We start from the raw sequence: 27,988 nt of genomic DNA, 5'->3' as shown, positions 1-27,988 counted from the left end.
CTTTCGGTTTCAAATATGAAACTTGAATATATTCGATTCCGGTGTCCCAGAGAACTTTGAACCTAAAACGATGGGCAGTGTATACAGGCAGTCATAAAGGTATTGATTGATGAATGTCAAACGCAGCTCTTAAACTACACTCGCTTTATTTTATTTTCACAAATATGTTTTAAAAAAAAAAAAATCACGTTTTCGAAGTATTTCCTGCAGTATCCCAAGAACAGTACAGTAAGCACCAAACCTGCAGAATGAGCTGTAAACAGAGCGGCAGGGGTAGTCAGCGGGGGCTCGCGAGCGCTCGCCGAAATTCCTTATACCTGCAACACAAATTTTGGCGAGCGCGCGCGTGCACCCACGCTGCTGTTGAACCCATATACTGATTGATCTAAAGACTAAAAAATGCAGATTATTAGATTATTAGAAAGTAAAATTTGTTTTGGTTTTACGTACTCATTCTTTGAATATGTATGACAATCGTTGGTTTTTTCATTGACTATTGTTACAAATGTGATAGAACTGCAATACTTCAACTCAATTACAGCTGAACACTGCTTGTAAATAGGCACCTTCACACAGGTATATAAACCATTCAATTTTGTTACACCCGATTGCAAACATGAAATTCATGGCTGATGTGTAGTACCAGTACCCCTCTCTTGGTCTTTTGGTTTTATGCATTATATATTATTCAATGTGTGTTTTCTGTTTGTAAATAATGCATTGACCTGTTTATTTGATGTTTGTATCTGCCTGTCTTGAAAAAAGTGTGTAAAATTTGATAATTTCATTGCGAACGAGTAGCATACACAACAAGGCAAAATGTACGCCCACACAGTTGAGAATTATACTGTAAAGTATTTTTAGACTGTTTTAAAAGTGTTTCCCAGCTTAAAAAGAGAAGTATGGCTGCATGACAGTGCCAGCTTACGAGCGGTGTTCAGCTTATGGCTGACAGTACCAGCTTACGAGCGGTGTTCAGCTTATGGCTGACAGTGCCTGCTTACGAGCAGTGCTCAGCTTATGGCTGACAGTGCCGGCTTACGAGCGGTGTTCAGCTTATGGCTGACAGTGCCTGCTTACGAGCCGTGTTCAGCTTATGGCTGACAGTGCCTGCTTATGAGCGGTTTAGCTTATGGCTGACAGTGCCGGCTTACGAGCGGTGTTCAGCTTTAAGCTCACTGCACCAGGATTCAGTCATTTTGTATGAAAAAAATGCTTTTAAATACCTTTCTCAAATTTGAACATCAATAGTTGTGTTATATTTTGCCCTATACAACAGAATGAATGGTGTCTATACTGTAGATTCCTTATTTTATGCAATTCAACCTTTTTCCATCAAAAGCTTTCCGCAAGAACATAAGATCAAAAATGCCAAACTTTTATCAAAATGTCATGTAGCTATGTTCCAAAAAATGTGCGAGATTTTAAAATTCATGAGATGTACGTGCTTCTCAAAGTCTTACTCGGATATTAATTCTTTGCATGTTATCAGGAATCTACAGTAAATTTTGCTTTGCAAGCTAAATGAAAATACTATATGACCAAAATTTAACGTACACGTAACAATACAATTACAAAATTTTATTTTCTACTAAGAAAATATGAAAAAATCTCTGATCTTAAGAAAATATGGAAAAATCTCAGATCTTGAAAGTTTATTTACATTCATGCAGAATCAACAATTTAAAAAAAAACCATGCATGTACGTATCAAAATTTAAACATCAGTAGGGGAAATATTCAATCATAAAGAATACGCTAAATGTGCCAGGACCTGCTCCCAAAGCTCCATCTATTAACTTATTTCATTTGATTTGTAGTTGAAAAAAGATGAACGACACTCAAAACATTCCGGATCCCAAACTGCTCTTTGCTTCAGACAATGAAAAGACTTTTAGCTCGGACGAATCACTACCATCTCTGCCCGTCCCTGATCTACAACACACATTACAGAGATACTTGGACTCAGGTGCATATACTTTTATTCTTAATATTGGTTTTGGAATGTGCAAGTGAAAAAGGAAAAAAATGCCATTCTATAAATCATTCAAATTCAACATTTTTAAAATTTAGGCTAATAAAAAAAATAATGCCTGGAGATAAAGGTAATAGCAAGTTCCAAGTGAGCTAATTTGAATGCTGCATGATTTTTAACAATTTTAATTCTTTTTTTTTTTTTTTTTAAAGTGAAACCACATGTCACAGATGAAGAGTATCGACAAACAGAGTTCATAGTTCAACAGTTTGCATCAGGTATTGGAAAAGAACTCCATAAAAAACTGGTAGAGAAAGCGAGTAAGGAGAGGAATTGGGTAAGACAAACAAATATCTTAAGGTACCCAATCCATATTGGAACCTTATTTTCTAACTTAATTAAGGTCTTTGAGGACAAGAAAATTTAAAAACAAATACTAAAAACATCAATAAATGCTTTGATATGTGTATATATTTGATTATGCATGTTGCTCAGGGCATAATTATAAACCTCATCTCTAGTTAGTCTGACACTACTTCTGTAAGCTTAAGCCATTTTATGAAAACCAACTGCAATCTATGGCCATCTTAAATATGTAGGTCCTAACCTAAGTTTCATCATCAATAAGTTGAGACTTTTAGAGGTACATGTATATGAACATTTTTGTCTAGTGCTGCATAAAAAAACCAGACATTAATTATGACGTACACAATTCAAAATTAATTAAGTACTATTTGATAAAGTTGGTACAAGGTCTTTTATCCTGTCGTTTGACCAGTGTACAATATCCTCAATTTTGTGTGCATTGTCTTTACATTCATTCTTTGTTCTTTTTTCAGATTTTATAGTAGTATAATTAGATTATAATTTTTTTTATCAGCTGGAGAAATGGTGGGAAGAAAAGGGATATCTAGAGCTAGGAATTCCTATGGTGCCATTTATGAATTTGATTGGTCCAGGACCTTATGTCAATCATTTCTGGACTCCTCAGAGAGGAACTCAGTTAGAGAGGGCGGGGTTTGTTCTACACTATGTCACTACATTCTGGAAGCTCATTAGAAGGTAAACAAATCAAAGTACTCTCTCTCTCTCTCTCTGTCTGTCTGTGTTCTCTCTCTCTCTCTCTCTCTCTCTCTCTCTCTCTCTCTCTCTCTCTCTCTCTCTCTCTCTCTCTCTCCAAAGATTTGTTAGCAGCTGATTGCTCGCTATTTCTTCCATGCATTGTCTCAAAATTACATTGGTTGTTGCACTATGTCACTAAATTCTGGAAGCTCATTAGAAGGTAAACTCGAAGTACTCTCTCTCTCTCTGTGTCTGTCTGTGCTCTCTCTCTCTCTCTCTCTCTCTCTCTCTCTCTCTCTCTCTCTCTCTCTCCAGAGATTTGTTAGCTGATTTCTCACCATTTCTTCCATGCATTGTCTCAAAATTACATTGGTTGTTGCTGTCAGTTCTTAAAAATATTCAACCATTCAGCATAGCTTTATGTCATCAGACCCTTTGTTTTTCAATGGTACTGAGTTTGAAGACACATTTTATTGAACAGCCCTCATGTTTTGCTTTGCAGTGAGAAACTGAAGGTGGAAGTAGACAACAAAGGTAGAAAGATGTGTATGAACCAGATGAGGAGAGCTTTCTCCACCTGTCGGGTGCCAGGTGTGTTCAGGGACCAGCTCCTCAGCCACTTCAAGACAGGTACAGCAAGTTCACCTTTGTAAGGTTTATACAGTTGAACTTTGATATCTCGAACACTGATATCTCGAACACTGATATCTCGAACACTGATATCTCGAACACTGATATCTCGAACACTGATATCTCGAACACTGATATCTCGAATACAATGGTTATGTCAAAGTTAATTGTGAGTCCCAACCACTTATCTTTTAAATATTTTACCCTCAATATCTTGAATACTCTGATATCTTGAAGTTTTTAAACAGTCCCATTTATTTTGAGATAACGTAGTTTGACGGTACATTGTAATAGGTGGTCTTAAATGCAGGCAGAAAAAAGGGTCCTTTGTCCTACATTTCTTAGGAAGTTTTATCTCAGATGCATTTTATACAAATGACTGATGGAATTTTACACTCATACATAGTCAACAATACTTGATGACAATTTCCATGTCTTCCATAAAATTTCAAATTCATTTATTTTCCTCATAGACATTTGTTTGAACCATCTTATTAATGGTTAGACTCAGTGATGACAATGTGCAATAAGAACTTGTTTATCTTTAATTGGTCTTATGACTATGATAGCAATTAAGACATTGCTTAATTTTGTTCTTTCGGATGAGGTCTGCAAAATATTTATTTTCTTAACCTTACCATAAGGAAAATCAACCAGAATCAAATGAAGTCTTAAATATTATCCTTTACAAGAAGGCAGGTTGATCAATTTCAGGTAGAAGGAAAAGCAGACAGTGTTTTTGTTTCAGCTGGTACCTTGATTATATATTACCTTGTTTGATCTGAATTCCAGATGAATGAAAATCAGTTTGTTGCTTCAGTACCTTGATTTTACCTTGAATATGTTAGGTTATTTACTGTAAAAGTTGTTATTTAGGCATGGGGAAATTTTACACTAGTCTAGTTAATACCCAGTAAGGGTATATCTTTGTAAAAGAAACCTGCACATATTGTAAAAACGCAAAACTTATGTATTGTAAATCATGCATCCGCATACTTCAAAAAATGCCTCCTTAAACACCAGCAGAAATATTAACCACTTTTTCAGTCTTGAATTAACAATATAAAAGAAAGCAGTTAAATAAATTCAAATTAAAAAAAAAACAACTCTCAGTTTGTTGGTTCAGAATCTTGATTTTGTTAAGTTACTTGTTAAGGCAATTCAAATTGAATAAGACCAGTTTGTTGTGTGAGTACCTTAATTATGTTGAGTTATTTTTAGAATCGGAGGGTCAGACACCGGTCCATGCTGTTGTATTGTACAAGGGGCGGATGTTCAGTGTAGACATGGTGGACGACCAGGAGGAACCCCTGAGGCCCCCTGAAATCCAGCATCAGCTGACCCAGATAAAAGAGCAATGTGACAAGGAGCCCCCAGGGATAGGGTTAGGGGCACTCACGGGGGAAACCAGAAAAAAATGGGCTGAGGTTAGTGCAGGTGTTTTTTTAGCCCTGTCATCACCAGCATTGCTCAATTCTGTTCTCAACTCAAATTCTTAAAAAATGAAAAGTGTATACAAATGAGGTAAAACCTCCGGTTTGAGGCTGAGGCTGAGGAAGTTAAAATATTTAAGGTTGGTGATGGCAAGCATGGGCCTGATATCCTCAGTATTTCATGAACTGTTTTACACTTAATGTCAATATTTAGATTGATGACTGTCTTTGATTAAATTTTGATTGAATAATAATGCAGAATTTTATTATTTTATTATTATTTATTTCAACTTTGATCCATAAGCCCATCAGTATATACACAAGTATAAATATATGCCAGGCACACAAAATGCGAAGCCAGTAGGCTTCAGAAATAAAGAGGATTAAATCTCCCTGTTTTTTTTTACGATTATGGATGATAATGTCATTTTTTGATGCCAAATTATGGATAAAATTTCAGTGGAACCACAAGATAATGAATCTTAAAAACTTAGTCATTAGATGTGCAGCTTTAAAATTTATATAAGTGGGATAAAATCTGAAATACAATTTTTGAAAAAGAAGTCAGACAAACTTTCTTAATATCTGCCTTGACACATTTCTAACCAGACGGATAAAGACATGATTTTAAACCTTATCAAAAGGTGATGTTATTGTATTTTACATTATTTAATACCAGGTATGTTTTAAACATGTGACTTGTATTTTTTTCTTGGTTTTGTAAACATTTTTCTACAATGGAGCAGGTCTACTACAGAAACTTAAGAATTAGGTTTAGTATTAGAAAGTATATGTTTATAACTTTACACTTGGTAGATGAGAAGCAGACTAAGTGCCCTACACCCAGAAAACTTCCACAACTTGAAGAAGATAGAAACAAGTCTGTTCACAGTCTCTCTTGATGAAACAGAGCCACAAAACAACTCAGAGGCAAGTCTGCTACAGGACACTGTACTGTCAAACCTTGATGTCTCAAATTTGATTGGATATGGAAAGTACATGTAGCTTTGCAATATCCAAGGAATAGAGATGTGGAGAATGAAAAACATTATAAAATTAGCAATGTACATGTTTATGCATGGCATTGATTTCGATGTTTTAAGTATAAGAAGATACAACTACAGTATGATTGTTAAAATATAATGTTAAATTGCATCCAGATTATTTCAAAGATTTAAGTGAAAACAAGCATTATGTATGAATTTAAAATTTGCTACATTAGGCTGTCCTTAAAAAAAGTTTGTTTGGAATTGCTGCCTGGAAGTTTCTGAACCAAAGGAGGGACAGAAGGCTCTATTTGTTTTTCAAACTTGAAGTTTTTGCTGATTAAAAATAGGTGAAAAAATAGATATTTCCATATAGAAAAAAGTTCTTAATTTTTTGCTGAAAAAAAAAATCATCAGCAGGGGGTATTTAAAGGAGGCGAGAGGTAAAAATCCAAACAAAAATTAATTTCATTTTCAATTGGCTTTAAATGGAGTTTTTGTCATTTTGATACCAAACGAAATGATAATATTTTCCACAAGATAATGAATCTTAAAAACTAGGTCATTAGATGTGCAGCTTTTAAATTCATGTAAGTGGAATAAAATCTGAAATACAATTTTTGAAAAGAAATTCATTTTAACTCAAGTCAGACAAACTTTCTTAATATCTGCCCTGACATATTTGCAACCAGAATGATAAAGACACTTTAAAATGACTTTAAAGTTTAAACTTTATCAAAAGGTGATGTTATTGTATTTTATATTATTCAGTACAAGGTATGTTTATAAACATGTATTTTTTTTTTGGTTTTGTAGACATTTTTCTACACTGGAGCAGGCATCAATGCCAAAGACAGATGGTTTGACAAGAGTGTTAATCATATCTTCTATCGTAATGGCATATGCGGTTGTAACTGTGATGTAAGTTTTTTTTTTACTGTTAATGCCAAGTACTCATGGTTTCTGTACATAAGTTTAATATCATTATTAAGAGGGCTGGATGGTTTTGGGCATTTTTTATCAATCTCCTTTAGTAGAAGAGCTCTACATAAAGATATAGAAAATTTTAAAGCTGAACTATTTGGATATTTTACTTAATAATAGTTTATGGCCAAAGAAATCATACCTGAAATTAAAGTAAGTAGTTGACCACCAAGCCTCCTTAAGAGGGCTTAGCTTCATAGTCGTGGCCATTTTAGGCTGTATTGATCTCCTTTAGAAGAAGAGCTCTATATAAAAAACCTAGGAAATTACCTTAATTCAAAAGGTAAAATATTTGGTCTTTTTCTTTAGCTAACAAGTCGTGTATAAAAAATTTTGGTACAAAATAGGTGTTGTGGATCTCGTTTTTCCCGTAGATCTGATGGTTAATTTGTTGACTATCCAGCCTCTCTAAGAGAACATAGACATGATTTTAACTGAAATCTTGAATGTTTTTTTGGACTTTTTTATTTGTCTTAAATGGTTAAAATGGGATTTCTAATGCTTGATTAAGGTGCCCCACTACACCTTGAAATAGTTTCTCAAATCAGCAGAAAATTACTTGATTATGATAGAAAGCATGATGGATTAGAAGTATACGTGTCAAATAGGCGAAAAAATGTCCAATTTTAGATAAAAAATGATATTTTTAAAAAATGTCATTCATTTAACATGAACAAAAGTCCCAGGCGGATTCGAACTCATGACCTGCGGCTCACAAGCCTGATACTTTAACCACTAAGCTATTATGATATACATGTACATCAGAATCGATTGATACATACAGTTTAACAAAACGTTTAAATCACCATCTTGTGACGTAGTGTCTTAAAAAGTATAAGTCTCGGTGTAGTGAAGTACCTTAAAATGTTAATGGCGTAAGATTTTTGCATTGACTCACAAGTGAGATACAGTTTTTGAAAACCTTGATTATTAAATCTAGGAGTCTGGGGCTATATATTGTTTACATGTACCAAGGGTTAAAAATGGTGAAATTTTATTTTAAAAATGAAATATTGTTTTTTCTTTTCCAAAAAAATTATTTTTGAACACTGTTTTCAGCATGCTCCATATGATGGCATGGTCATGATTTCAAGTACCTTCTACATCGACCTTAATGTACAGAGGTCAAAAGGAAAATGGCAGGTAAATTCACTCACTAAATTTGAAGCTCAATGTTATCCTCCTTGAACGTGTAATATTTTGTTTTCTTAATTAAAACATATGCCATTAAATAAGTAGATTTCTTAATGCTGTGGTATTAAGAAAGAATTCTTATCTTATATGCTATTTATCAATCAAATTATGTGAGATTTGAATGTTTTGGTATACAGGACTGCGAACGATAACATTGTCTAGCCGCCTAACTAAAAGTCATTTTTTGAAAGTTGTCTAATTAAAGTTAATTTTTTATAATAATGTAAACATTTATGTATATTTTCATTAAATATAAATGATTTGGTCAAACAAAGCGAGGTAACTTTGTATTTTGGGTTAAAATAGCTCATTTCATAATAGAAAATAACGGAAATGTTTTTTAAAACATCTTCCCCCCCCCCCCCCCCCCCCCGTAAAACAAAAATTCCTTTTGAGGGGTTTTAATTATTGTTATGTAGCATATTTTTACCAAAGGGTTTGTTGTTTCACGGGGGGGGAACATATGTCTACAGACCGAAATACATTCCAAAAAAAGAATTTTGCTTTGTAAATTTTCGAAAACTTATTAACAGATATGAATTAAAATGAAATTTTACTTTAATACATATCGTAAGTATGTTAATATTAAGTTTTTATGCACATATTGGCCGCTAAATAAAATTTTCCTCACTCATAAAGACCGATGTCAATGAAATTTTTTTTAGACCCCGCGTTAGCAAAACTTTTGTTTAAAAATAAATAATTTTATTACAAATTTTGTTTTGATATAAATTGATTAGGATTTGATTATACTTTTAAGTAGAAAACTTAGTTTTTGAATATCTGACAGAAATTCCGAAATATTTGGTGTAAAATGTAGGCGGGAAACGGGCGTTAGCGTTCGCAGTTCTTAAAGATTTTATGACATTTTGTTATAGAAAGGTTAACAAAATTAAATAAATGGCATTATAAGGTTGTTAGGAAAGTCTGTGTTAAAGAATCACAACACAATAGAAAGGGATTGGCAAATGATATTTAACCATGGGCAAACTGGCTGAAATTTCATAAGTTTCATGAATATTTTATGCTCTGTTCTGATTGGGGCCTTTTCAACTTTGTATTGGGAATCTCATCATTTTTGATAATACTAGCATGTACTTAAGGAAGGAATCTTCTCATTATCAAACATACTTCTTATAATAAGAAATTCATGAAATTTTGACACAGTCAACGTATCATATTACCAAATGATACTACCAGTTTAATCAAATTTGACCTATTTGTTTTCGAATAAACCTTTATATCCTTTTTCCTCAACGTAAAAGATGATAAAAATAAGTGTAGCTTTTTGTAGTTCTGTAGACATTTGTTTAAAGGGACATGGTCACGATTTTGGTCAAATTTTGTTTTTCTGTTTTTATTATATGCAATGCTTTAGGAATGCATTTCTAATGATCATTATGACAAATAAAATTTGTGTGCCAGTCGTTGAGTTTTGAGCAAGATACAGGGCTTATAATTCTTCGTCATGTAAACAAGGCTCGTGCCCTGTTTTTGTTTACATAGGGTTAATATACCAGTACAAAATCTTGTTTAAAGCTGGTTTGTCTATCTTAATATTCATTTTAAGCATAAATAGACAGTTCCTAAAGATTAACACATTCATTTTAGGTCTAAAACTGGAATTCTTACTTCAACATTCAAAATGTAAACAAACGCTTTGTTTACATAGCGAAGAATTGTAAGTTCTGTCACTCGCTTACGACTCATCAAATGGCACTCAAATTTTGGTTGCCTATTAAACATGCCTTACAGAAGCATTGTAAACATCAAAATCGAAAAAATAATTTTTGACCAAAATCGTGACCATGCCCCTTTAAGGTTTGAAGATTATATTCTTCAATGAAATGATGGAATATCAGAATGTCTATCAGCTTTTACTACTAAATTGGAATAAATATTTATACTAAAATTGATATAATTGCTTAGCCCGTATTTCCTCTAATTTTCTAAAATTTTGAAGAAATTTTGATTATTTTTTTATTCTGCCTTCCAATAATATAATATTTCTAATTTTTATGTATAATGAAGACTTTATATAAAGATATAAATTGACAGAAAAGCTAATATAATGACCATTTAATAAGAGAGAAAAACTGATTTAGTGATTTTTTCCACAAAAATCAATGTATAGAATATGCGCTTTAAAAAGCTTATAAAAAATGTAATTTGATAGGCAAATCATATTTTAAAAGCATATTCTGAAACCCAAGTATCATATCATTAGTTCACATTACTAAAAATATCCAACATTAATGTTATTGTTAATAAAATGCTAATCTGCAGCAATTCTGAATTGCGAAACATGTGATATTTTCCTCAGCCAGTATTACGCCAGAAATATAGTCCTTGTTAGATTCTAAACATTGATTAGTTTTGCTATGCCAAGTTGTATGATAATAAAAAAGAAATAATTGATTTGCTATGCCAAGTTGTATGATAATAAAAAAGAAAGAAAAATATACTATTTTAATTTCCTTTCATCTTAATTTTACCAATTAATCAAATTTACGTTTGACAAGTCGAAAACCAGAAAAGACTCCTTCCTTAAACCCCCCCCCCCCCACATTATTTTCATAACATTGGCATTGTTTAAATGCACAAGTCACAGGAGAAACCTCTATCATTCAAAGTTACTCAAAGATAACAGATGGCATATAGCTCTGCCATTGAGATACATGTACCTTTCAGTTTCTTGACATTCAAGTTATCTTAACAAAAAAAAAACTTAACAACTTAATGGCACTTGTTCCTCTGGTGAATAATATAAGCCATTAAGTTTCAATTCATCATTGCTGATTTAAAAAAAAGACTATATATAACACCAAGTAAATTTCAACAAGTTTTCCTGCACTGTTAGTAAGCATATACTGGACATGAACTTCCAATGATATTGCTTACCATTATTTCATCTATTTCATTCAGGGTTCTATGGAGATTCGAAATCTACCAAAGCCCACAGAATTAAAATTCCATGTGGATAGCGTGATTCTTGAGGCCATTGTAGCTGCTGAGAAGTTCTTTTTAAGCAATGTTTGTATTGAATTTTACCAAGTATGCCAACCTAGAAATATTTGATATTGATTTTCTTAATAGTCAAACAAATAAAGATCTGAAAGATTGAAAGAAATAGAACCAAGATTACATTATAGAATTTTGTTCTTCATTAAGATGAAGTGGAGTAAAAATGTGTAGATGCTGTGTTTTTGTAACAGTGGATTAAAGATAAGGCTCTGAAATGTTAACTTAAATTTGTAGGCAAGTCTTTTATCATGCAATACATTCAAATACACAAAGTATGGCAAGAAAGCTTTGAGGAAACACAAACTTCACCCAGACACCCATATTCAGCTGGTTCTACAATATGCATACTACAAAACCCACGGAAAGTAAGAAATTCTAGTTTTAATTGAAGTAACTATATATAGTATAGTTACTGTAGTTTACTATTTAATTCATAGCAAAATTAATTTATGCACATTTTTGGGTCTGTTTTGCTAAATTTAAATGACATTTTTTTTTACTTTCAGTAACCTCACTACTTTGCTTTTTACCATGTCTTTAACTAATTAGCTGCTGTGTATGTAATATTTTAAGAAAATACATGTACCTTCAATAAGTTGAGTTTAATCTGTCTTACACATGTATATAAGACATCCAATATGTCTGTATTTCAGGACTATCAGCACCTCAATTTTTTCTGTATTTTAACGAAAGCAGCCATTATATATCACCATATCCCCACAGGATGAACCTATTAATCAGTCAAATGAAAGGTGACTGAAGGATAAATGAAAGGTGAATAAATAATTTAATTTTCTTCTGTCTTTAACAGACCAGCCCCTGTCTATGAAACAGCCACAACCAGAAAGTTTTATCATGGCAGGACAGAGACATTGAGGTCATGCACAGTGGAAGCAGTCGAGTTTTGCAAGGCCATGTGTAACCCCAAGACATCGGTAAGTCTTCTATGTTAATTTGGTCTTTGATGGGTCGAGATGGATTTTTGATATATTTCTGGATAGGTTAGCTTGACTAGATGAATCTTTGGTATCTTTCTGGATAGGTTAGCTTGGCTAGATGAATCTTTGGTATCTTTCTGGATAGCTTAGCTTGACTAGATGAATCTTTGGTATCTTTCTGGATAGCTTAGCTTGACTAGATGAATCTTTGGTATCTTTCTGGATAGCTTAGCTTGACTAGATGAATCTTTGGTATCTTTCTGGATAGCTTAGCTTGACTAGATGAATCTTTTGTATCTTTCTGGATAGCTTAGCTTGGCTAGATGGATCTTTGGTATCTTTCTGGATAGCTTAGCTTGACTAGATGAATCTTTTATATCTGTCTGGATAGCTTATTTTAATGGGCTAGATTAGTCTCTGATATCTATCTGAATAACTTAGCTTTGGCATGATAGATCTTTAATATTTATGTGGATTGCTTAGCTTAGGCTAAATGGATCTTTTATTTTTGTCTTGATAGCTTCTGATTAGAGTAACCTTTAAACTCTTGCATCTTCATATGCAAGTCTTTTGAATAGCACACATCCCATTATATGAGATTTAATACTTTAAAATAAATATACATTATGTACTTCTTCAAATATACTTTGAATAAGGCTAGATGGTCATGGCAATTTTTAGAGTTCACTAATATGATTGAAAAGAAGAGCTGTATATAAAACTATAGGAAACTTTTGAATCTAAATTATTTGAAATTTTTCTGACTTTGGCTAGATATATCATAAATAATATCATAAACAATGTAAAAAATTAAAGTAAACATGGGACACCTGTTGATAATAATGTGGATAAAAGTACATTATTTACAATAAAACACTTTTATTTGCTTAGAATTTTTAAATTCTGATACTATGACTTGAAAACTTCTTTATATCTATACCTGCTTTACTAATTCAAGATTTAAGCCATCTTGAAAGAGTGTCCCTGCAAACTCTGTTATGAGGTTTCCCATAACTAACAAACAGATATGTACAATCTTTTCTATTATTACTTGTCCTCTTCAGATAATCTTTTAACACAGTAATCACACATAATCTTCTATCTGGAGGACAAGCTCTCAGTTCTAGATACTTTGTATGACACCCAGGTCTATCCGACTTCAAAAGACCTTCATACTGTAAATTATATACATTGCTACTTTTCTCAATTCCATCTATACTCAATAAAGGTAAGAATTGACACATAGCAGCAGTGATTATTGCAATCAGCATACATAATTTTAAAGACAAATCTTTTAACGATGAATGTTTTCAAGGTGATAATATGAAGTTAATAGCCAGTTGATCCTGAAAATGGTTTACAATATTGATATTTTGCTTATCAGGTTCAGGAGAGAAAAATGACATATCTAAAAGCAGCCAATCGACACAACAAATTAATGGAAGAAGCCAAAGAGCTGCAAGGTAATGTTACACATACATTAAACAAACTTTGATGAAATGAAGAACATTTTTTTTTTGGTGAGAAAACTTTATACATCTGTCACTGAAAAAAGTACTATTATTTTACCTGTACAGATTCAAAGGTTTTGCTCTTCTATGGCATTTGAAATACTGTAGAATCATAAGAATTCGTGGTGGCTCAATTTCCGTGGCATTCGTGGGTAGCCCTCCCCCCACGAATTTACATCCTCAACGAAAACAAATTTAGAAAGAGTTATCTTTGTTACGGAAACTGAAAACCGGCGCATCCATGAAATTACATCCCCACGAATAAGCAAAAAATCCACAATCCGCGAAAATTGGCCCCCACGAATTTGAATGATTCCACAGTAGTCATCTAAAATTAAAAAAACATGTTTTGGAAAAAAAGTAATAACACTAAATAAATCAGAGATCCTAAGCTGTGAAATCAAAATATTTAACTAAATATAACAGATATATACATGGAGTAAGTAATCAGAGATCCTAAGCTGTGAAATCAAGACATTTAGCTAAATATAACAGATATAATTATACATGGAGTAACTGATTCTTTTCCCAAGTTTTTGATGATGTGTTTCTTTTTAAAGCGCTAAGCAAAGCTGCAGCGGTTTTTTGTCGCCAGATTTCTAAACCTACTTCCACTTTCGTTTTCGCGTTTCCTATATACCGCCACCTAATGGCGAATGCTGGACCTATGGCTAGCATCGATTAACACATTTTCCACGATAATTTTTGCTGCTTTTTATTAACATTATTTAAGGCTCCATGTTCTGTATGCAATATTTTAGAATTATTTTCCTATTAATTTGCATTTATATGTTATGTTATAATTATCCGAAACCAATGATTTGATTATTATTTTAAAAATAACTGTCGAGTTAATTGAAATACTACAGTAAATATATGTAATAATCTTTATAAAGTGATACCAGCTTACCTCGTTTAATTTGCAAATAAGATTATATTGATGATTTAATTTATGTGCAGTATGGACAAATTACACAGTAATAAATACACTAATAACAGTAAAAATTGAAAGAGATGTGTAAGATTCAACATTGCTATGAACTAAATATAACTATTAGATATTTAAATGAATTCGCGTATTCTGTGATAACTGTACCCATTATATTGGTATATATGAAATAAAACTTCTTGCTAATTTAATATTGCTTGATAACGTCGAAAATATACCAAAAGTTTTCTATCCGAGTTCAATTTTTCTAAAAGAACCCGTGCCCTATTACATGGTTACAAGTTTTCTTTAATACAACTTCTGATACGCCATTCTGAGGCAACTTTCCGGCAGACCGTTGCAGGTGTCATTACAGCATAACAGTTTACCCTTAAATATACCACAGAAGAGACCGTCTAGTTGGTGCTTAAATGAAAAGAAGCGACTCCATTTTGATATTCTAACATCCGGTAATGTTAATACATTAGTGGTCTTTGCATGGTGTATTGTAAAATAAGGCTGGGAATATTATTCGAATGCGAAAGCTTATATTTTGAATAAGAAGTAGCATTTCCTGCAAGGCAGATCTGTAATCCGATTAGAATTATCTAACTTCTGTCAAAACTTTTTGGCTTTTTATTTTGCAATAATATTGGTATCGTAATTTGCCACTGTATTTTTAGTGTACATCGATTTTTTTTTGGGTTTGGAAGTTGTCAGATGTAAAAACAAAGAAATGAGAAAAATTATCAAATTAACATAAACAAGATATCTGTGAGCCAATACTCACTAGTGATACCCCCGCTCTGATGTGAATATGCAAAATAAGCAAAGTCGACATTTAACAGAAAGCTGGCAATCGATTGGTACAGAAATATATCCCACAATATGGCATGCCTAAACAAAAAGTGTGTTAAAATTTCAAGCATCTGCGATAAAAAGCTGCTGAGAAATCTTTGAGGAAAATGTGTTTGAAAATTTTGGCTAAAATAAACAAAGTACTCATTTAACAGGAAGTTGACGTCCGATTAGTACAAAAATATATACCAAGATATGGCATGCCTTCACAAACACTGTGTAAACATGTCAAGCATCTGCGATAAATAGCTGCTGAGAAATCTTTGAAGAAAATTTGTTTGAAAATTTTGGCTAAAAATAAGCAAAGTCATTTAACAGGAAGTTGACGTCCGATTGATACAAACATATATCCCACAGCATGGCATGCCTAAACAAATAGTGTGTTAAAATTTCAAGCATCTGCGATAGATAGTTGCTGAGAAATCTTTGTCGGAAATTTGTTTGAAAATTTTGGCTAAAATAAACAAAGTACTCATTTAACAGGAAATTGACGTCCGATTGGTACACAAAATTTCAAGCATCTGCGATATATATTTGCTGAGATAAATGCGAAAGAAATTTGTGTTACGAACGGACAGACAGACACAGACAGACAAGGGTAAAACAGTATACATGTACCCCCTCTCCTTCGGAGCGGGGATATAATAAATATTAATCATCATTTGATCATTGTTACTGTGGAATCATTAGATTTCGTGGTGGCTCAATTTTCGTGGAATTCAGGGGTACCTCTCATCCACGAATTAATATCCTCCAAGAATTAATAAATTATGGTAATAAAATCATATTTCCTTTGTAGGTTTAACAGAATATACGAAATTACGTCCCCACAAACTTGTAAAATTTAAGCAATCCACGAAAATTGGCCCCCTTGAAATTTAATGATTCCACAGTATTGGCGACAATCTTATTTTACTTTATTTTCATCACGAGAAGCATGCATTCTGTAGCTCTGCTAAACAGTAGAGAAATCTGTTAAAAACTAACGAACAATATCGTTATAAAATTACTACAAATGATCTCGATTTCCAGAAATTGCTAACATTTTAAAATCAAGCATTATCTATTTATACATGCTTTAAGACAGATTGTTATTATGTAAATTGGAAATTGTGACTTTACAATAAATCATTTTTTGCTTCAAAAATAAAGATACACTTATATTTATTGCTTTTAAACTTTTTAAAAAATCATAATTGATTTTTTAAAAAGTCACTAGCATTTTGTTTTCACTGTTACACGACAGCATGCATTATTCATTTTTTAAAATATGCATTCTATAACTGAGACATATCCAAATTCTACATCATTTCTCAAAAACGTACAATATGATTCTTTACATATCAATCGATATATTTTTAACACTTTCTTCCAGGCTTTGCGCTTTTCAGTACTTTCAGTACTTTGATTTAATTTCTCCGAGATTTCTCATTTTGTAGTTTTCATAATGTAAGCAATTTCAAAGGAAATATTTTAACCCATGCAGGAAAAAAATACTTGGTAAATCTTTACCAAAAGGAATCATAAGAGCTAAAACTAAATGTCAGAATGAGAACCTTTTTATGGGCTTACCGGCAATTTCTTAATTTCATGATAATTCATATGTTGTGCAATCAAACTACTGCATGTTTATGTTTACCTTTCAATTTTATTAAAACAGGTTGTGACAGGCATTTACTTGGCCTAGCAACAATAGCAGAAGAATTGGGTCTACCAAAACCACTGCTTTACCAGGACAAGTCTTTTACTAAAAGGTACTTCTTAATTAATAAAAAGAATATCAGTTGGTACAAAGATGCCAAATTGGTAAAGAAGTATGAGCCCGTCCTTTGATATCGCGGTAGTTAAATCATTTTATCGAAAAATCTATCAATACGGAAATATTTTCAGAAACTAATGTTATTGTGAGTTTCCTCTATTATATACCTCAGTGATGTTCAGCGTGCCACTGTTTACTATGTCTAAAACTATCCCGACGTCAAATGTCAATTTCAGCGCGCGCTACTATACTTAAGTAGAAATACCGCGATACCATAGAACCCGCGATATCATAAGAAACAAGTATAAGTCAGTAGAATCATCATCAACATGATCAAACAAACTAATCACTTGTACATGTTTGAGTATAAATTTCAATTCTATCATGTTTCGTTAAGGTTCATCAAAGTAAGATGTAAAAAAGTACTATTAAATGGCCACTTTTCCCTAAAATCAGCTTTAGCATCATGGTGAATGATGTACCTGCCAGAGTATTCAGTTGAACATAACACTTGCTGTATTTACTTCTGTGGCTGGTGGCTTGTGATTTTTAGATCCGTTGAGAGTTTACCTAAGATTGTTACACAATGTGTAGATTTTAAAGTTTAATTTGAAAATGTGTGTTTGACACAAATTGACTCAAAGATCGGGGTCAGAGTGTTCGTAAATGCTATTCTGTAAATTAAATAGTTTTTCAATTTATAGAAATCTATTGTTTTCTTGTAATATCATGTTAAAGTCTGTGCATGAGCCTACAAATAGAGGTTTAACCCTTTAACCCCCATTGACGCATTTGGACGCACTTTGATAATACATGTACTAAAAGTTTAATTACTCGCTTATTTTATATCGTATGATAAAGAACTAGATATCAAAAGAAAATACAAATCCTCAGGAAAACAGGAGTAATTAAAGAAAAATGAATAATAACTTAAATAATAAATCATAGTTAAAATTTAAAATGATTTTTAGCTCTACATTTTGAATGCGCATTGTCGGACAAGGGCGGCTTTTACAGCTCGAAAGCACCTATTTAAATAAAAAAAAATCCCCGTATTTATTAAGTAAACAAGTAATTAACAACTTTTTATAACATCCTTGATATTTTTTATACATGTTTCATGTGATGTTTTTAGAAGAACAAAATTATAAACAGGGTTCAATAGTATTACGTTGTTGTACATATATTTTTTAGTTTTCATTCACACGGTATAGGCTAGTATCGATTGCATTACGTATTTATATTTGTATATAAAACTAAAATGGACCAAGCTAGTAACTGCTTCAAATAATCATATATATTTTGTCAACATTTTATAAAATACGAAGTCTTTTGCCGAGATCACAACAAGCTGAATTTATCTCCCTTTTCCGTTACTACGCTACAATGTAAACATTGAACAAGCGCGGGATTTCCGAGTTTGACAGTAGAAATGGAGAACAGTTCATCGGATGACGATAGCGATACCTTGTCTGAGGGTTCAGATCTCCAGCTATTTAGTGAACATGAATTTTCATCGGACACAGACAGTGACGATGATACACAGCAGACAGAGTCATCAATGGAGCCTGACAGCCAACAATCAGAAGCAACTGATGATGACTTCTGGTCTTACGATCTCCACCCAGTGGACATAGCACCATTTACTGAACAAGTAGGGCCAGATCATACTTTACTGCCTGACAATGACTTGTTGAAGTATTTTTATCTTATGATAAACGAAGAATTCTTTGAAATCGCGGCTCAGGAGACGAACAGATATGCAGAACAGAAAATGACTCGCAAAGGTTCCCGCGATTCGATTTGGTACCCCACAACTAGCCCAGAAATGAAAGCTTTCTTTGGACTGAATATCATTATGGGAATAAATCAGTTACCTCGCATCGATATGTACTGGTCGGAAAACCCATTTGTTGGTAAGTAAAATATATGATTTGCATTGCATATATTGCAAGAAATTCACTAAGCTTATAAAGCCGCCATTTGTTGGTAAGTAAAATATATGATTTGCATTGCATATATTGCAAGAAATTCACTAAGCTTATAAAGCCGCTTGTACGATATAAAATACACAAAATTATATTGAAAAAAAAAATAGAATAACAAAAACCACAAAAACAACCTGCCACACAGAAAGAGAAAATTAAAATAATATACTCCCTAAGAATTAATATTTTTGGTTTTTATTCTCCCAGGAAATGAAGGCTTCAAGAAATGCATGACAAGAACAAGGTTTGAAAAATTGCTGCAGTATCTGCACATAAATGACAACCAGGCTCAAGCACCTGCTGGATCACCGAATTATGACAGGTATCATACATGGTTTTGCTTTGGTTTATACAAAACTAATTTCTTTTTGTGAGGGAATTTGATTTATTTTTGTTTGCTATTATTAATTTTTTGTAAAGATTGTAAAGACACATTTGTAAAAAAAAAATAAAAAATATTAGCAAACAGAAAAGCTTGTGCTAAAATATTCTCATTGAACAAATACTGGAAACAATTTTATAACATTCAGTTCTTTTGGTAATAAAACTTGGTCCCCCATTATGAGTGATTCCAACCAACACGTGCATTGCACAGGGAGAAAAGTAAAAATAAAACCCGATGAAATATAAACTGGATCATTTTATTTTCAAGGTTTTTGAAAGTAATATATATTGTATTTAATTTTGATTTTCATAGCTTATAATACTTCTATTCACATACTATTTCACTTAGAAAATAATATGAACAACAAAAATGTTAATGACATGTCCTAAGTCACAATCAGTGGTTCAGTATTAGTAGAGTCTTGGCATGTCAAGTTTTGGACCATGGTTTAGAGTTTTGACTGAAACCGAAATTTCAAAACTAGAATACAAAACTACTACATGTAACTCAGTGAACAAGTATATTACATGTATACACGGATGCAGAAATTCTGTTTGCCAGGGAAGGGGTGGGTGGGTTCCAAGATCTATTTTTAGTTATGGTACTTTACTATGTGAACTATATAACTTAGAATTTTTCAAAGGGGGTGTGGGCTTGCAGTTGAAATCCTCCACCCCCCCACCCCCCCTCCCCAAATACATTTTAGAACACATGTTTTATTACATTTCAGACTTCATAAAATCAGACCACTTATCGACATGACAAGAGGAAATTTCCAGAAGTTTTACAAACCAGGGAAGTGTCAGAGTATAGATGAAGGAATGATAAGGTACATATCATGGCATTTCATCCTTGCTCATTTTATATCCGCTTTCTAAACGCAACTTGTTAGCATTATGCTAGTGAAAGCTGCTTGGGTCCTGGCCTTGATTTCCAGTCAAGCCATATATTTTCATTATATTTATATGTTCATTCTTACTTTCCTACTACATTATTTTATCCAGAATGTATAGATTTGCCTATATTATGATTCAATTCTCATATTCTTACAGGTACAAGGGACACCATTATGCACAGCAGTACACGCCAGGAAAACCAAAAAAGCGCGGTCTAAAGGTATTTCAATATTTATAACTTTTGTAATCTTCATATCTTTTTTTCAAAACCTTGGAATCCCTAAGTGATCATTATTTTTTTCAAAGATATTTTATAAGTTTTATTTAAAAAAACCCAGAAAGTTTACTGACACTTTTTATGTGAAATTGAAAAAATATTGAAACGTTAAATATCATAAATGTTATGACATTGAAACTTTTTTTTTCATGAAGATATGGATGAGATGTGAAACAAGTGGCTACACCAATGATTACAGAGTGTATCTTGGTAAACATGATTCAATGTGTGGCCCATTAACAGGGGAACGAGTCGTCAAACATTTATGCAAGCCACTGAAGTGGAAAGGTCATCATGTGTTCTTCGATAGGTAAATTAATTATTGTCAGAATGTCTGTCTGTTTATATGCAAGTTAAAATGACTTGTCATAAACAAAGGTTATAAAAATTTCAGAGTTTATGCACCATAAATTTGCTGTGACACAGGATAGGTTTTCTCAGTTGTGTGTTTTATCTAATTTTTATTTTTGGGGATGGGGGGGGGCAACTTTTTTTAATGATGCATGAAATGTTTGAATGCTACTTCATTTATTTGCAGGAAATGTGACACATTTATGTTCTTGTGAAATAGAAAACTTTTGTATACTTCTACTGTATCTCTACTACTATGTCTCTGCTATATTGACAAATATGTAAACCAATGGCAAAAGTTTTGAATTACAATCTTGACCGTGTTCATACTACATGTACTACATTTTTAGGGGATTATTTATATATGTTTACATTCTATCCTGTCATAGTTGCTCGAGACTGAAATGGAAATGGGTAAAATATTGTCTCCGATTATTAAATTAAGTTTGATGTCTCATTTTGAAATGACTGAATTTATAAAAGGAACATACATTTACGTGTCTCGCGCATGCAGTCATTATTTTAACGACTTTATAAAAAATCAGAATCAGTCCATCAGTCATATGACTTTTTCTTAATCTTATTTTATTAAAATTTTGAAATTAAGGTTGTATGGGACACTTCCATGTTGTGACGTATTGTTTATCGAAATAAACAATAAAACCAAGTGTAATTATATAAGTAGCTAGTTTCTTTCCCAATATTGTCACCTAATAGCTTAGCGCTGTGAGTTAGAGGGATTGCTACGAATCTGAAAGTCAGGAGGTCGAATCTTGCTGGGGATTTTACAATTTTTACCTCTCAGATAGAATATTTTTAAAAGCTAATTTTTGGTTAAATATTGTAATATTTGAAAATTTTAAACCGTTGAAAGTATGTCAATTATAATGTATTTTAATCCACATTAATATTGACAGATGTCCCATACCACCTTAAGTTCATTATATTATTGGTTTTCTTTTCCTTCAGATATTTCACTTCTATTCCTCTTCTCCAAACTCTTGAATCCTACGGTGTTTATGGTTGTGGGACTATAATGGCAAACAGGAAAGGGTTTCCCTCACAGCTGAAGAACCCACACCTTCCTGAGAGAGGAGATGCTGAACAGATGAAACATAATAACCTTGTTGCCACCGTATGGAATGATGCTAAACCTGTACGTAGTTTTTATGTGGTAAAATAGGTGTTGTATTTGTAAAAGTCTAGGTTCAGTGCTTATATGTTTTACGTGAAAAAAAAATTATATTTGCGAGAGTAAACATGTCTTCATATGATTTCAAAAGGCAGGCTTATTTAATTTTTCATATAAAATTAATCTCAGGTTCACATTGCATCTACAACATCTGACCCTCTCGGAGATGGCCCAGCTCAAAGAAGGGTTCGGGGTGGTGGTGTTATCATCATTCAGCGCCCGCCTGCAGTTGAGCACTACCAGCAACACTACTATGGTGTAGACAGAACACAACAGTACAGATCCAAGTGTCCAGTTGGCCGTCCATCCAAAAAGTTTTGGAAGTATCTGGTCAACTATATTTTTGAAATTTCTCTGATCAACACATTCCTTCTTTGGTTTGAAACCCCAGGAACAAGAAAACCAACAAAACATTTCTCTATGGTTGACTGTAACTTGTCTATCGCGGAGAAACTTATTGGTGATTTCTCTAGCAGAAAGCGGGCACCTTCATGTGGAAGGGGAGTTGCAGGTATTAGTGTTGCTAACATCAACCGGCACATCAGCACAAAGTTGACAAGACCGCGAGGAAGATGCAAACAGTGCAAGAAGAATGGCAGAAGAAGTGACACATTTTTTGGTTGTAGCATTTGTAATGTACATCTGTGTAGAGGAGCTTGTTTTCAGGCCTATCACACTTATCATCACTTGCTTATGGAATAGGTTTATATATCATGAAATGTCTGTTTATAATTGCATGTTTTGTGCAAATAATATGCGTTTACTTTATTTGGTGGCTCCAAGCACTTATCTAATCCACTCAAATGGTTTGCATTTTTTAAACATGTGATTTTGTCGTGTACCATGTATTTTTAAAACCTAAATCTAAAAAATAATCTAAATATGTTATTGAATAGAAATAAACTATTCATCACTGTGTGTTGGTAACTGTTGCCATGACAACCATTTTTAATTTATGTACATGTTTTTCATATTTCTATTGTATACCAAAGCTGAATTCTTAATTCATTGATTTTCTTGAAAAATTGATAAAACTTCTTCGTTTCTTTCCATTTGAATTTTGTTGTATTCATAACGAAATAATTTTATTGAGATACCTTAATGACTTTGTGGTCTTGTTGCTATGGTATCTATTGTTTGTGCATTTTCAAGAATGTATAATTAGAAAAAAATATATCGTCGGTAACATTATATACCACATTGTACATTGTAATTGCCTTTTTGGGGTCACTAAAGACACACTTTGAAACTTTATTACAATTGTTTGTTGTTACTTTTATTTTGATCAGAAAATGCCAAATGTTGCGCAAAGCAACATACAAATAAGTAGTTTCAAATTGTTTTGATTAGAATTCCAGCTGTTCAATAATACTTTACAATGTATTTTTCTGTAGAATAATCTGTATATTACTTTATCATTCAATATGGTATCAAAATATTCCACTATTCAATGAAAAATCTATGAAAAAATATTATTTTATGATTTAAGCCCAAAACGTTGCCATGGCAACGGCATATTTGACTTTTTGTAATCAAATTTAAAATCTGCAAAAAAATGTCTGTCATTCCATATATAATTATTTGATTAAAAATATAACCAGTATTAAGTTAAATTCAATTAGTTTTTATATAACTTTATCTTGATAAATTGTGAAAAGTTCTGGGGGTATCTATTTGACGTGGTTATTGAAAAGTTTTAATCTTAAAACCGAAGTAATAATTACGGTCTTATGTAACACTGAAATAAGATTGATTTATATTCTCAAGGAAAAGTTTTCGTCACGTCTCGATATGATTTCAACTATCGTCAACATTATATTTGGGAGGAGGGGGGTGGGGGGATGCATAATGCAGCATATGATTCAGAGTGTTTTTTTTAACTCATTTGAGAACAGGTTGTGGTTATAATACATGTAGCTCTTAGTAAAATAAAACTAGAACCGTTAATATATGATTCAGATAGAAGTAAATTTTGATGCATGTAGACTCCCTAAATGCTTTTTTGCAGTGGAGGAGGGGGTAACTTTGAACTCTCCACCAGCTTTGTGGGGTACACGCCGGTATTCGGGGGCGTGGCAGCAATGACCAATGATGGATACGGCTCCTTTTACCACATGGAGGACAAGTAGTAAGTATATCTCTAAGGTGGTTGTTTTGATGAAAAATATGATGTTGATGACCCAGAACTGCGTCTCAGTCACTTCTAATCTTCTAGACTATCTTAAACACAAGACTATTATCAAATTAAGTTGTTTTTCAAAAGAAATGTAGTACATATGTACACTTTTTTTTTAAAAATTATACTTAAAGTGGACTGGGACACCTCCATATTGCGATGTAATTCCTATCGAAATAAACAAAATCAAGCATATTTTTAATTGTTTTCTTTCCAAAAATTGTTTCCTAAAAGCGTAGCGCAATGGATTAGAGCGTTAATTATGAATCATTAAGTCATGAGTTCGCATTGAGGTGAAGCTTTTATAGTTTTGACCTTTCCAAAAAATTTAAAGCAATTTTTGGTCAAATATTGTAAAATTTGAAAATTCTAAACAAGTGATATATTTGTTAAAATTATTATGACTTTTATATTAAAGTAAATAAAAAGTAATGAAAGCATTTGGTCGCCATGTTAGTTTTGATCGCTTTTCAAATGCCAAATGGGTATTATCAACATGTGTGCCATACAAGCTGCATGGTCCGTTTCAATATAAAATTTCATCCAAGCAAAGAAACTATTTGTATTTGCTTCGAATATTTATATTTTTCAAAAAGACCGATTCTGCTGCTGTTAGCAGGTGAAAGTCGATGACTTGATTTTATATGGCCATATAAAATCGGTGCTGTAATTCAAGGGAGCTTTATAAAAAAAAATATTTTATCTTACGGAATTACGAAGTTGAAATTGAAAAACTTGTCACGATATCTTTTTGATAGAGAACAAAGATAAAAAATATACTTAAACTAGTGTTCGGATGTACATATAGCACACCTTCGGATATTACGAAATTTTGGGCTCTATAACCGTTTAAACAAGACCTTGGACTTTTGGTAGGATGTAACTACATGTATCTATTTCTTGCTTCAAAACAAGTTTAAAAGGACGTTGGTTTCAAGTAAATTTACACAGATTTTGTAGTGTTTGCTCAAAATGCAGCCAAATCTTGATTTCAGAGCGTCAAGTTGCTAATAATGAAATAGATATGCCTACGTAAGATTGCAGTTTGACACAACTACACAAAATCCAAGCTCCTGTTAAAATGGTTCTAAAACGTTCATGACTGAGGTCGTGAAGAACAGCGTTGTTAAGATACTATGGGTAAGTATCAATCGTTAAGAAATATACAGAACGTGTGAAGCGATATTATGTAGGACTTTTCAAGTTCAAACGATTCCGTATTTCTGAAAAAATAATGTCCATTTTAAAAGTCGTTTTCACGTCATTTTGCCGTTTGACACAACTACACTAAGTCCAAGCTCCTGTTAAAATGGTTCTAAAACATTAACGACTGAGGCCGTGAAGAACTATGTCGTTAAGATATTATGGGGAATAATCAATCATTAAGAATTATACAGAACGAGTGTAGCAATATTATATAGTACTTATGAATTTTTTGTAAAAAGTAGTCAGATGATTCAGCATGTTTGTGAAAATATCACGGATATCCATTTTTTATGGCATTTCCAAATGTCTTCTGATTTCAGCATAGAGGTAGTGGTTACAACTTGGAAGACCAGCAAGATAGCCAGCTCTGATAAATTTGCAGAGGAAATTCAGACCTGCTTTGATCAAGTAGGAAGTGTGGTCCTCTCAGATTCGAACCTCACTGCCAAACTTTAACAAATGTTTGACAAGGGATTGGACATGACAAGAAAACCGACAACGTAATCAATGCAATTATGACGAAAATGAGGCATGAGATAGTGTTTATGGAAACACATTATATACATGTACATGTAATGTACCTTAATGTCACTGATCATTATTTCAATCTGCTGATTAAAAATTTAATTTAGTAAAACGTCATGTATTTAGTTACGGGATGCAAGCTATGAAATAACTGCAGTTTTATATCTTAGTGGCACAAACACATTATATACATGTAGACTGATAATCAGTTTCAAAGGACACATTGTAACTGATTTTATTTTGATATTTTTATAATCTTAACCTGATTTGCATTTTATTTCATTAAATGAAAAAAAAAACCTTCGGGTTAGATATTATTTATTATGCAATTAATACAATTATGATAAAACTGAGCAATGAGTTCATGTATTTATTGAAACACATTATAACATATACCTTAACATCCCCATTCATTATTTCAATTTGCTGATGAAAAATGAATCATGAACGATTGCAAATTTGTAACTATTCCGTATACCTTTTTTTGCGTGTCACAAAATTTGCGAAAATAGGGAAAATATGTAACTTTGTTTTATTTGGGGAGGTCATTTTTTACCGTTTGTGCCATTAAATAGTTTCCTTATAGCAAACAATACCGGATGTATTTTTTTCTGAGTTTTGATTTTTTGCGATGTAAAAGTGAAAAAAAAAGATCATCGTAAAAGGTTTTCAATGTATAATGAAAGGATATTGAACAATTTTAAACTAGTTAAATATGTATTGCTAGATAACAACGAAAGTAAAAGGAACCAAATTCACATGACTAACATATAAGAAGCCAGTCATTTTGTACCTTAAATTTTTTTTAAAGAGTTATCTCTCCTTAATGAAAAAAAGGGAAATTTTAATTTGTCGAAATATCTGCGGTAAATGATTTATTTTATTTCATATTTTAATAAAATGAAAGTTTACGCATGTATTAACCAAGAGAGTTTTTACGGAATTTAAGTTACTCTTAACAATATCTTAATAAAACATACGTAGCCCATATACTTCAATGCAAAATTCAAGGTGTAATTAGTTGGACCATAATCAAAATTTTGAAAATTCGATTGGTGGAGTTTTTTTTTATATTTGATAACACCTTCAAAATGATATCATGAGTAAGAATATCGGTCCATTCATTTATCAGGTACAAAATGTGGTCGAACATATTGTAATTAATTTTATGATAATTTTTTAGAATTGTTACCTGATTTGTATTTCATTCATAAAATGAAAATTATACTGTGTTAAAAATAATCATTGTTTAATCCCGGTAAAATATTTGCAATATAGAGGATGTTCCTGGTTGATAATTTTTTTAAACTTATACGAGCCATATATTTAATTACGTTATGAATGTGATACAATTTTTGTTTTGATTTTACATTTTTAAGAGTGTTTTTATTATTATTTGATCGGTGTTTATTTTTAATCATGCTTGTATGAAGTTAATTGACCCCGCCTTCATTTGCTCACAAGAAATTGTTGTTTGACAATCCTCAGTATATATGACTGTACATGTAAATATATAACAATCCAATGCAACTATGAATTTGTTAATAGATTTCTTTACAAATCAGAAGAGCTTTCTTTTTGAGTAACGTTTACCATAATGATTTTCTGACTTGCAACTCTTATTTGCATCTTGGTCCACGCATCGTAAAATCAGCCATAAATATATTTTTATATCACTGATAGTTTTGTGATTTATGTTATATTTTTATGT

General features: G+C 32.3%; 2 protein-coding genes across 2 annotated transcripts; both read left to right on the top strand.

Annotated features, from left to right (window-relative positions):
* On the top strand, positions 1–27,841 carry LOC128163218 (peroxisomal carnitine O-octanoyltransferase-like). The gene is made up of 16 exons (XM_052826760.1): positions 1–99; positions 1,820–1,968; positions 2,187–2,311; positions 2,855–3,036; positions 3,539–3,666; positions 4,888–5,093; positions 5,916–6,029; positions 6,902–7,006; positions 8,129–8,212; positions 11,189–11,296; positions 11,522–11,652; positions 12,099–12,222; positions 13,610–13,688; positions 17,183–17,276; positions 24,379–24,498; positions 26,073–27,841. The coding sequence occupies exons 2-16, from the start codon at positions 1,830–1,832 to the stop codon at positions 26,206–26,208; spliced, it is 1,875 nt and encodes a 624-aa protein (XP_052682720.1). The 5' UTR covers positions 1–99; positions 1,820–1,829; the 3' UTR covers positions 26,209–27,841.
* Positions 18,091–23,968, top strand: LOC128163219 (piggyBac transposable element-derived protein 4-like). The gene is made up of 7 exons (XM_052826761.1): positions 18,091–19,197; positions 19,477–19,591; positions 20,385–20,483; positions 20,707–20,770; positions 20,983–21,137; positions 22,148–22,334; positions 22,500–23,968. The coding sequence occupies exons 1-7, from the start codon at positions 18,714–18,716 to the stop codon at positions 23,070–23,072; spliced, it is 1,677 nt and encodes a 558-aa protein (XP_052682721.1). The 5' UTR covers positions 18,091–18,713; the 3' UTR covers positions 23,073–23,968.
* Positions 27,842–27,988: the final 147 nt, after the last annotated feature.

Source organism: Crassostrea angulata, chromosome 9 (assembly GCF_025612915.1).
Source record: "Crassostrea angulata isolate pt1a10 chromosome 9, ASM2561291v2, whole genome shotgun sequence".
In the NCBI taxonomy this organism is placed as follows: Eukaryota; Metazoa; Mollusca; class Bivalvia; order Ostreida; family Ostreidae; genus Magallana; species Magallana angulata.
Note: the sequence above shows the minus strand (reverse complement) of the source record. Positions and strands in the feature narration are given on the sequence as shown.